Below are 12,789 nucleotides of genomic sequence, written 5' to 3' on the forward strand. Positions count from 1 at the left end.
AAACTTTGAAACTGTGCATGCCAGTCAGCTACCACACATGGAATAAATTAAGGCAAACTAACAATTTCTTCAGGTGTGATATTTGGCTTCAAGGCTTAGCTGTCAGTATAAATCTAAACCAAACTCATGATTTTGAAAGAGATCCTATTTGTTTTGCTACATTGGCAACATTAGCATTAAAGGAGCATTATCGCAAATCCAAATTCTTAATTCGGCCACTAGATGGAGCCAGGCGGAGCATATCAGATATAAACAAGCGGGCAGCTGTCAGAGAGAGAGAGGAGCCTCGTTTAGTCCTCCCCTTCTCCCCCTCCTCCTCCCTCCCCCCTCCTCCCTCCTCCTCCCTCACCAGGCTGAATGAACGTGCAATCGCGGGAAAGGAAAAAGAAAACTCGCTAGTGGAAGCGGCAGCTCTACTCGCGCACAACCACAATAACGGCAACAACAGCAACTGCAACTTCCTCCTACAAATGTATGATCGTTGGTGTGACGTGCAGACCGCAGTGGGACGATTCAGTGACTGTAAGCAGCCTAACACTGCTACATTACAATTTACTGTTGCATTTTTCCGGTTCGGAGGTCGGATTTGCGAGTTCCGAGTGCAATTGAACGCAGCAAGCGCCGGGCCGGCTTGGATCATAACAAAGACAAATGCTGCATTTGCCCCACGGACACTATACTGTTGGCAATTTTTTTTGTAAATTTAGTTATGGCTCCCCCCGACCCATCTTTTCCATATTTCAGTTTGTTTTATGCTATTACTGCTGTATTTGCGATAATGCTCCTTTAAGATTAGTATAAAAACAAAGATGGCGCGACAGTCACCACTCTCCACTCACAGAGAGAAACCACATGCAGCAGAGAAAAACAGCAGAAACTTCAGTAAGACTAGATGTGGAAGAGCTTCCCACCGCTGGAGCCAGCTCATGGTGAGTAAAGAAATTAAATTTGATGTTAAATTCACAATGTTTCATTTACACTGGTAAAAATAATGTTGGGCTACCTGTCTAATTTTGCATAGTTTCCAAAAGATTTAGTAGCTAGCTATGTAGCTAGTAATAGCCCTTCTCCATTACACAGTTACAGCTCAACTCGACTGCACTCTACTTGGAGCGGGGTCATCATAGCACGGCTGCTATACGGTCTTGCTCTCTTTTTTTGGATCCTCTGTTAAGCCACCAAACACAAGCTCTATGCACAGCTCCACTTACTTCCTGAATTTAAGGCAGCTCCTTCATTTCCTGTCTTAGATTATTGGACAAACTGATTAATCCAGGTGTGTCTGATTAGTCACAATGGCCAGACACACCTGGATTAATCAGTTTGTCCAATAATGTAATACAGGAAATAAAGGAACAGCCTTAAGTTCAGGAAGTAAGTGGAGCTGTGCATAGAGCCCATTGCAATCATTGGCTGGCAGTTGGTTGACGTCACATTTTAGTATTGGCTCAGCTCGCTTGGAACCTTGCCAGAGCTGATACCAAAAAAAGTACCAGGTAGGCCCACCAGGTATTATCCATAGAGGGGGGGGGGAAAAAAACGTATATAGTCGAGTCAAGTCAAGCCAAGTAGTGCTAGTGGAAAAGGGCCATAAAACTAGGCTGGCTACCAAGCCTGCTACCCTGACAAATATCCTGGATACCTTTAGTGTTCAAGTGTGAGATGGTGTTTTTGATGATAAAGTATTTGGTTTCTTGCCATCTTATTTCACGCAGTTCACATTTATGCACTTTGTGAATTGAATGAAAACTCCACTAAAACACACACTCACAGCAGAAAATATTTTATTTGGTCATTAATGTGAGAGTTACAGTGTGTTCTAAAACATCTTCCCATTAATATTGATTTAAATATATATATGTTTTTAAAATCTACAGGCTTGTCACATTTTACATGTAGAACATGACAGAGACACTCAAGTACACAATGCACAGGGCACAGCAAACTGGAAAAATTAGTTGGTGTGACAACAAATGTTCTGTTGGAAACGAGTCTCCCAGGAGGAAAATTGCATCTTATGCAACCAGAAGAAAACACAACTAAGGGGCAAGAAATGTTCTTTTTACAGCTCTGAGGTAGGACACAACAGGGAGAGATAGCTAGTGAGTGAAGGTCTTGTCATCTGAAGAGAGAAGCTATACATGACATTATCATAACCTTTTCAGCTCTCAGCTCTTTCAGCTCTCTCTACTCTTTCAGCTTTTAGTTTTAAATACACAAAATACAAATTATCTAATATAATACACAACTCTTAAATGTTCAAGTGCACTCATTGATAAACAAAGTTATTATGTACTATTTTACAACAAAGAGAAACATGCCATGGGAAACAATTTGTGCAAAATACTTATAAAGCAAGAAAATGTTTTCGGTTTTTAATTAGGCTACCAAAAGACTCAGTCTTCTACTGTCAACTGCTATTAATTATCAAAGACAAATAAATATATATATTTTTTTTTAACCAAATTCTTACATTTTCACACCTGATTCTTGAACCCCCAACACAGCAATGAGCCCTGTCCATATTTTGACATTTTACATGTTGATATGAATTTAAGCTATAACTGAATAACACCGTTTGCAAACAATTTTCTGAAAGTTTAAACATACATAATTCGAATATACCAGTAATATCTTGACAAGACAGAACAGCATCTGCATGCAAGATACAAAACAAATGTCCTCTGCTTTAAAAACAACTTAAATGAAAGACTAGCAGGTTCCAAACTAGCCGTTAAAGTTTGATCGGACTGTGAAGATGAGAGCTTATGTGGAAAGAGGCTGAAGCAAGAGATCATTAAACCAACAGTCTGCACAGTGTTGGAGAAGACGTGTGCCCGTCGATGATTTGGACTTCACATCAGCGGAGAAGCATCTTTGGGACTATTTGAAAATGATGAAAGATACCGTAACATTACGAGACACATTCTGTGCTGCTCTGACAAAGTGCGAGAATGATGTGGATTCTCAGTTTCTGCAAAAAACTTCAATAAATACCAAAGTGCAAGCCATGGTTAAGGCAAATTGTGGAACAAGAAATACTGAGAAGTTTTCCCTTTTTAGAAAACATTTCTCTCTGATCTGTTTGTAGTTTTCATTTGCCACTAAACATGTGATTATTATAATTAGACGTTTACATGTTTCTTTTAAAATATTTGCTGCAATGTCTTTTACAAAAGGCAATCTGTGCTAAGCCTGAATCACTTGTCAAGTCTGCCGCTGAAAGGGCAAATTCAGTGTCACTGTCGCTTCTCTTGGCTCGGCAATGGGCCTGTTAATCATCTCACATTCATTCTGTCTGATATTCTCCTCGTTCATCTGTGACACCTCTGTGGAGCCTGCTTCAAACCCAGGCACAGTGTTGGCCACATGAACTACGTGAACCTTATTTCTCCCTTTTTTACTGAGGATGCAGCTGAACACTTTCTTGAAGCCCTTGCGAAAGTGCTTGGACACCAGAGCGTACACGATGGGATTGACGCATGAGTTGGCGTAGGCCATGCAGTGAGAGAGAAGCCTGAAGGCGTACGTGGTCTGGTTGAAAGGGAAGTCTCCATACAGGTAGCACAGGATCACCACGTGGTAGGGCAGCCAGCATATACAGAAAAGCACGGTGACGATGATGATCATTTTGGTGACTTTGCGTTTGGCCCTCTTGGATTCCGACATGCCGTCCAGGGGGTCGACGGCGGTCCACAGGTACTTGATGGTCCGAGTGTACGAGAGGCTCACGATCAGCACGGGGATGACGTAGCCGAACACGAAGGTGCACGTGTCCAGCACTTTGCGGTTCTGCTCCTCCCAGCCGGGGATGCATACGGTGCTGTTGTCGTAATCAATCAGGTCGTAGTAGCTGAGATACGGGCCCGCAAACACCAGAGAGAGACCCCAGATTATCACCATGGCAACCACTGCATTACAAGGGGTTCGCAGCTCCCTGGAGCGGAGTGGGTAGCGAATGGCCAGATACCTTGAAAGGGAGAAAATAATAATACAACATGTAATCAAACCCACTTGAAATAAGATAATTAGTCATGCTGAGCTAGTGAGGTAATGGTTAGGCTATAAGGCTGTAATTATTCTAATCCATTCTTTCATTAGAGCAATTTAGGTCAAGATTTTTGACCCAAAATCCTGCTTTTGTTTAATCCAAAAGAAAAGGAAGGACAGTGCAATATTAGACCACTTTAAAAACCAATCCATCCCTCCAATTGCCTGTTTACATACAAGCAATCAATTCACCAACAGTTTGATCACATGACGGGAATATCCACTAAGGAAGCAGCCGCCTCCACACTCAGTCTTACAAGCGCCACGGCTCATACTTAAGGTTCTGCACTGAATGATAGTCATTTACGCTGCAGCTGCGTGTGGGTTTTATTGAATAAAAAAACCCGTAGGGAAATATGTCAAACTGGTTGCAGCATCCACAGAGGCTTCTTTTTTTTCTGGCTTCTCAATGGGATGTGATCTTAACAATGGCACAGAACATGAGTGTGCCTTGTGTCTGGCTTTTGATGCTGCCGAACAGGTAGGCGATAAAGGCGCAAATCCCAGCACACAGCACATGCGTCGGTGAGGAAAGAGCCTGATGTTTTTATGGCAGCAGTCTCTCTCAATAATAACACCACACACTGTTTTGTTTTGTTTTGTTTTTTTCCTCACAGATACCTGCTTTGTTCATCTTTGAACATTCACAGCTGTAATGGCCATTTTCAAAATGCTGCCATATGAGAAAATTTTCTCCAATGGCTTAGGAGTGTTTCAGATGTTGAAGATTCTTTTGCCCAAGGCAGGGATCCCAACTAATGTCGCAAATCCTTGTCCTCCCATATCTCCATTTAGAGGACACTTCAGCCAGCTCTCCAGAAACTGCGAAAACAGCCTCCCTGCTTTTTGAAACCTCATTGAAATGGGGCCAAAGACACTTATGCTCAACATGAAAGAGAAAAAAAGCCTACTTGTCACATATGGAGGCTCAGTGGTTTGGGGATATACAAGTACTTAGACATTACTCTGTATGCCTGGCTGGAATTAGCAGATGAATTTGAAAGTTATGTGCTAATGGACCGTCTGTCTGACAAGATGTTTTGCTTTTTTGTGTGAATCAGAAAGCAATTACTCTGAAAAAACAGACTCAGAAATTACACCTTTTTTTGTTTGTTTTTTGTGTTTTCTTTCCAATGGTCAGCAAAGACCTCACACTGATTATATGGGATTTTGCTTGAATTTATACAATGCATGAACTGCTATATCCATTATGTATGACTCACAGCCTCAACACAGGTTACAAAATCACTATATAGATTTCTTTATAGGTGTTGAAGACTGCATGTACGTATACCTCTGGTGCAGTATATATAACATGGACCTGGACTCAAGGAAGAGCTGTTAAGAGTTTGGAGGTCAAAGGTCTAGTGGCCTCACAAAACAATATCATGGCCTTCTCGGTGCAATATAACAAGAACTCCTCAATGAAATCCCCTTTGGCACAAATGTCCACTACACTCAAGGATGAACTGTATAGATTTTGGTGGTTAAAGGTCAGAGGTTAAGGTCAGGGTCATGGTCAGGGTAGTGGAGGTATACTCGTACTAGTGGCCTTGATGAGGATGTTTTCTGAATTTGCAGTATACGCTTGTTTATTTGTGTATGTTTTCTTAAGATGCAGTGAGTTGCACACTTCAAACAGCAAGTTCAAACTGAACTCCCTGATCCCAGATGATTCATATGAAATCATTTTCTCAGTGGAAAGTTCTCTGAAAATCACAGTTGGCCCATGATCTGCTGCAAAGGTAGCGCGATGCACCAGAAATACTTTCCATTAAAGGAGAGTATATGTGTATGTGTGTGTGTGTGTGTATGTGGTGTTCATTCAGGCGGAGCTGTGATTTAATTCCTGCAGGGGATCCCTGGTCAAAGTGTAACTCTAAGCTGCTGCTTTTTTTTCTTCTTTCTGCTTGTTACACAGGAACTGAACAGCAAAAATCTTTTAACCCCCCGACTCTCTTCTCCAGACACAGGAAGAGACATTTGGCTGTTGAGTTAAAAGAAAAGAAAAAAAAATCATTGAATCCTCTAAAGTGTAAACATAGCCGGTGTGAGCGGAGAGGGTCTGCAGCAGAGGGCAGCTGCTCACTGACACTGTCCATATTGACTGAGTTGACTGTGTTGGCCACAGCTATAATGCCGCCTTAGAGCTTACTCTGTCAGGGATCTACTGTTCAGCCAGGGATATTGCGTGACTCATAAAATAGTCAAATTACAGATTCAGCATCTCCATGAGGTCTTAGAGGTCTCAGACTCATTAATGTGGACCTCTGGGGTCTTGCTCTCCTTGATGTTCCCAGGGCTGTATTTTTCAAATCTTCAAATGAGTAAAATGAATGTAAGCCTGATCATGAAGTATAAAATCAAAGAAATCAGAACATGAACGGACACTGTGTAGATTACCAAGTGCCTTGGATATCTGATCCTTAGTTGTTACCGTATGTATCCCATTAATAAACACCAAAACTCCAAATTTTAACACTCAAAACATATACGGTAATTAATTTACGCTTTAGTTTATGCTAACTAATGCATGACTGATGATGAAAACATCTATCTGTTGCAGCACAACACAGTGGTGTGTTTGTCACCACATGACTAATTGTTTAACCTTCACTGATGTGTCAGTTGCCACCAGCTAGATGTTTTTGGTATTTGGATTTTTTTTTTTTTTTTTTTTTTTTACCTCATTTTAGCTTTCAAGTGTGACAAAAACCAGTGGAGCCAGCACAAACATTGTTTGTATTTGTTGATGACTTTGGTTGAACAGAAAACAAGAATTGCTATATATTATACATATTTATTGTCTCCCAATAAATTTCTAGCAGCCTCTACGCTGTGTCTAATTTTTCCACTAGAGAATCAGCTTGATGCTTTTATGACACCAAACAGCAGGAAAGTAAGGGCCCTCAAGAGCAGACAAAACCTTCACAATCCTTCTCGTAGATCAATATTTCTTCCCTTTAATTATTAGTTTGCACAGTCGTTGAACAACTTTTTGTCTCCCCTAAGTGATTCATACTCTTGAACATCTTAATTCATTCCCTTGGATTAATAATTAGTGCCCTTGAATCACTGATTACTCAGTGTATTATGATTATTTATTTTCAGACAATTTCACCAAAGGTTCCACAGCAGATTATAAATATGCTTGGAAGCCAGAGATGAACAATACATCCATGTATGAGAGGTTGAAATGAAAACTGTTAGTGTGGAGAAGACAAAGGAAAAGGGAGTAAAGATTACTACTACTACTACTACTTGATTTAGACAAATGAGGGAGTAGTTAGTCATCCACCTCCATGAATATTCATTTTAGGGGAAAGCATGGATTCATTTTGATGGATGGCAAGATTTATTCATCAAAACAGACAGTTGGGTGCATGAATTACTTATATTAGTGTGGGATAAATGGTCTGCACTTTGACCACTCAAAGCACTTTGGCCACATTCACATATTCACACAACGTTTCTACAGCAGGCTCAAATCCACACAATTATTTGGGGTTCTGGATGTCGCCCATAGACAACATGCAGGCAGGGAGAGCTGGGAATCAAACAGGCTGTACCATTAGTTGTTGATACTGTTATAGGATGCACAAAGCTTTGTTGATTGATTGATTGGTTGATTGGTTGGTTGACTGACTGACTGACTGACTGACTGACTGACTGGTTGGTTGGTTGGTTGGTTGGTTGATTGATTTAAGTGTCATGCACATTATTGAACCCAGCCCATGTGCTTTACAAGACACTAAACAATATAAATACAAAAATTCAAAGATGGCTAAAAGGTCTTCTCAAAAGTACGTATCCATAGACTCAAGCAACAAGAAATTCAGAGTATACAGGCACATTTTCCAGAATATATAAAACAATATTCATAAATGGTAGTCCTACATAGGATACAGTGTTTAATTGTCTTGATGTTCATGCTTTTTCAATAAATCTGGCTAGGAACACAGTCTCTAATTTTAGTATTAGTTAGTATTATATGGAAAATAAAGTTAAGAGATACATAATTAATCCTAATGATTAGTCATCATTTCTGTAATTTGTGAACAAAATTGGTTTATTGCTAGGATAATTGTCTGATTAATTCTAATGGACATAATGGAAATGGTAGCGAAAAGAAACTGCTTCATGGGAAATGAATCCCTCATTTGGAAAAAAAAGAAAAAGCACTCTGAACAACTTATGAAACAGTTTTAAATGTCACATAGTATAAGTCTCCTTAAAATAGGCTTACTGTATAGCTATAAGCAATTTACCTGTCAACGGAGACAGCAGCGAGTGTGAAGCTGCTTGCGTACATGGCGAGGTTCATGAAGAAGTGCACCACTTTGCACATGAAGGAGCCAAACACCCATCCCTCCAGGGAGTAGATGGTGGCTTGGAAAGGGACGCAGAAGATGATGAAGAAGAAGTCGGCCACGCTCAGATTGAGTATGAACAGGTTGGTGGTGTTGTACCCGACCTGTCCGCTCCGCAGGAGCACGGCGAGCACCAGGCTGTTGCCGACGGTGCCCAGCAGGAAGATGAGGGAGAAGACCACTGACACAATCACACTGGTGGGGTTGAGCTGGTAGCTCTCAGACGCATTGGCCTGTCCCCCTGGTCTGCTGAAATCCTCAAAATCAGACATTTTGAAAGTCTGCAATGAGAGAAGAGAGAAGACACATGTATCAGGCAAATTATAATCACTCATTGGACTGTGTTGCTGGGGAACTTTTAACTCACATCAACTGAGAATGCCGTGTCCCAGTGCACCAGTGGTGGTGGACTCAGAGGAGCTTTGATGACGAGTTTGTCTTTGCAACTTCGCAAATCACTGAAAGTTAAGAGAGCTGCATGCACTGAAAGATTTCTTTATCCAATTATTCCCCATAGTCAAATCATGTCAAGCATACTAATAAGAAGCTGTATCTAATTGGCTTGTGTAGCTTTGTCAAATGTAGAATATTTTCACTCACTATAATCACATGGTTATTATTTGATTGCATTCATACACTATACCTCTTATCTGTGCAGTGTTGCAAGAGCCAGTCCCAGTTGTCATAGGGTGTATACACCAATGGGAAATTTAGAGTTGCCAGTTAAACAAATTTTCATTTTTCATGAGGGAGGAAGCCAGAAAACTCACATAGGACTGTCTTGCTGTGAGGCCACAGTGCTAACCACTGCATCATAATGTCACCGATGCTTGGGTTCATGTTTAAAATTACATAAGAGAGAGAGGGGGTCAGCTTTCAAGTGGGGGTTCCATAACACAACACAGTACAGCAATTTGCTGGTTTCAAACAAGTTTTCAGAAAAGTGGAGCCGGCCACTTACCGCTCCAATCTGAGAAATGGTGTTTTAAAGTCAGAGCTGTCTGAGTGCTGTCATGTTATTAGATTCGTTGGGTGAAAATGGAAAGAGCAGAGGTCCATCTTTACCAGGGGGTGATCAACCATTCACAGAGTGAAGTGGGTTGAGTTTTTTTTATTATTTTTTTAATCTCAGATGATTTTTGACCGATTAGGGCCTCTGACGTACATGAAGCCAACTCTCCAATGACGTCAGCACACGCTCTCAATTTTCTGTCATATTGCTGGCATGGAAAGCAGTGCAAACAAAATTGGGGCTTGTAAAGAGCTGCATGGGATGGTGAAGTTGATGAGTCATAGTAAGGACACACACACTTGCTCTCTCTCACACACACAAGGTTTCCAAACACTGGATTCAACGCCATCTATCTACCAGTTCCATCAGAGTTCAGTTCAGAGTTATCGTGTTGAATTTGGCCTAATGAGCTGCACTTTGATTGTCTTGCTGAGATTTTTTGCCAATCTTGATCTGTTGGTTGGTTTCTGTGGAGTTTAACCACATCATATTTCATTGGCACATAATATGTAATTTCTTGGAGGCAGCTGCTCACATTTGTACTACACTCCACATAATCCAAGAGACCACCTTTTGCATTCAACAAGCAACTTCCTGACAGACCACAGGTTTTGGAGTACCACATATAATGATGGGCAGCTGTGAGTCGATGTAACGCATTTGGTTCAAGTGTATTTCAAGCTGATTTCATTCACATGCAGACACTTGTAAATCTTGCTCATTGACTGCTGCCGTCTCCTGTATTGCAAACAAATCTCTGCAGCTCCAAACACAGGCTATATTTAGACATGACACTTTTTGTCATAGCTTTTTTTTTGGTGCAGAAACAATTGTGTTGCTATTGTAAAATCAGCCATGACAAATAAAGAAAAAAGGTTCAACCCACAGATACAACATCGTACCATGTCAAGCTCAACCTCCAAACACAATTTTTGAGATTCAAAAATGAAAAATCACCCTAAAGCAAAACTCAAGGTTTGCGATTATCCTAGTTTAACAGACTTGCATAAAATGCAAGATTAAATATTGCCTCATATCTGTTGCAGTGAAAATGTGATGGTAAAATTCATGGAGCTGAAATGACGTTGCAACAATTAGGAGCTCAGACTGCAACATAACATTATTGTAGATTGACAGATCTGATTTCATTTTGGCAGCTGCCTCTGCAGAAAATGATAAAAGCAAAAGACAAGAAAAGCTAAATCACAGTGCACAATGTTGTGACATTCTTTTGAAGTCACCCTCAGGCTTTTGTGCTGCTATTCCTCGAATCTCAGCAATACCCACCTTTTAAAATGAATTATTAAACATTATTAAAGTTTCAATATCCCTTGAGTGTGAACTCATGCCGCCATTCTGGCTGCATAATCAGAATCGTGACTAAGAGCAGAATTAAGAGGATGTACTTATCACGGTCAATGGCAAGTAAATGACAATCTAAAGTGGAGATAATAGACCTGGAAATGTGTTCTTATTGTAGTCTTAGTCTATTAAAGAGACAAGGTTATAGCCATAGAAATCACTGCAGAGGAATTGTCCTCATTGCTTTGTTTCCATGCCTCACTTCAGCAGCCCCCTTTTCACCAGTGGAGCTGATTCCCCTCCACCCGCTCTTTTTTTCCCCCACCTAGGAAGACAATGCTGGACTGATATTAAATCTCTGACTGCAGTGGGATATCAGTGCTCAAGACCCAATCCAATGCAGAGCATGTGTGAGGCTCCCTGGGTAGATCAGAGAAAACAGGGATAGACCTGCAGGAGCTTCTTGAGCTGCTAATAGACAGCGTGTGGTTGTAGGACCTGACAGGTTGTGGAATTTCCAGACTTTAGCTGAACTCGGCTGTGTGACGGGTGTGAGGGTATAATTAGAATTTTTATAGACGAAACAATGGGTAATGAAAACAGCAGTGCCCACAGAGGATGAGGATGAGGAGGAGGGGGAGGAGGAAGGAGGAAGGAGGAAGGAGGGGGTGGGGGGTAATGGGGATGTAGCACAGTCTAAACCAGACTGTGTGGGAAAACATTTTGAGAGGGGAGGCTTCAGCCTTTAAACTGATGATCCGGCACAGATAAGACAACACGCTGCATCAGCATTGTTTTGCATCTTTATCAATAAGCAGCAGAGCTAGAATAAGACACATGATCTCAGATCTCTCTCTCTCTCTGCTGTTGCTGGGATGAAGATAAACAGGCAAACTTTATAGCAGCCAAGCAGTAATGACATTTCTGCATCATTTAATTACATGATTAAAAGGAAAATTCTCATTGTGTGTCACACATTTCAATATATACAGATCATTTCAGATATCTTTACACTGCACAACAGCAGGATGGACATGCAGATCAGGCAGATGCAGTGTGATAAACCTACCAGGCTGATGATCAGTATCCAAAGATTCTGTGCTCCACTCAGATTAAGAAACGACGCTCCCAGCAGAGCTGCTCCGTCAAGATGCTCATGCTGCTCTTTACACTGATGCCTCTGCTCTTCTCACAGAGCTACGCTATCTGCTTGTGTTGCTGCTATCCAACTCTTTCTCCTCCTCCTCCTCACCCACCCCTCCCACCCCCTCCTCGTGAGGACTCCTCCCCCTCCTCCTCCTCCTCCACATTCACTTTAATTTTCACACCTCACTGCAGAAACGGATTGCAAGTGGAGGTATGGACGGACGCTGCGGCGCTAGGCAATCTATTCACAATCAGTGCATAATCAGGAGGCTTGTTGCCTCATAACCTCAGGGCAACACTGATCACCCTCACAAGGTGTCTACACATGCACAGTACGTCCATCTTTAACACTAGATTGCTGTGTATAGTGAAAGGGAGAGCGACTGGTAACTACTATTTGTCAATATCACAGATGCCCTGTGTCTTTTTCAAGCCAAACAACTGCTCATTTAACCACAATTATGCAATTTTCATCAATCCAACCTGTAACAACAAGGGATTCACCCTCAAATAGTCAATGTTTTTTCAATGTATTTATGTTTATTCTTAAAGTTATAGTATAGATGAACCACCATTCACTTCTGCTCTGTGGTTCAATTTGTATTTATATTGTTGCACTTGTGTAACTTGTGTATTGCAGTATTTGTTGTTATCAGAGCCCATCTGTGTCTCTCCTCTTGGATTATTTTTGTATAAACCACATAGAATCAGAATCACATTATATGAGAGGGAAATTAAAAGGTTGGAGGATTGGTAAAGGGTCAAGCTGACTTTTTGTCATTCATATAATTGAAGAGTCGGCATGGGTCCAGAGTGATTCATGCTACAGAAGTCAGGGCCATCATTCAGAGCTATGATTCATCTGCTCATGACCAATACATTTGCTAAATAAAAAACCTCTTAATGGTA

At 41.1% G+C, this 12,789-nt stretch overlaps 1 protein-coding gene across 1 annotated transcript; it reads right to left on the bottom strand.

Moving 5' to 3' along the window:
- Positions 1 to 3,207: 3,207 nt before the first annotated feature.
- galr2b (galanin receptor 2b) lies at positions 3,208 to 8,692 on the bottom strand (the record flags this gene model as incomplete). Its single annotated transcript, XM_083976713.1, has 2 exons — positions 3,208 to 3,970; positions 8,319 to 8,692. The coding sequence occupies 2 exons, from the start codon at positions 8,690 to 8,692 to the stop codon at positions 3,208 to 3,210; spliced, it is 1,137 nt and encodes a 378-aa protein (XP_083832839.1).
- Between the last annotated feature and the right edge of the window lie 4,097 nt (positions 8,693 to 12,789).

The sequence above is a fragment of the Trachurus trachurus genome (genome assembly GCF_905171665.1).
Source record: "Trachurus trachurus genome assembly, chromosome: 8".
In the NCBI taxonomy this organism is placed as follows: domain Eukaryota; kingdom Metazoa; phylum Chordata; class Actinopteri; order Carangiformes; family Carangidae; genus Trachurus; species Trachurus trachurus.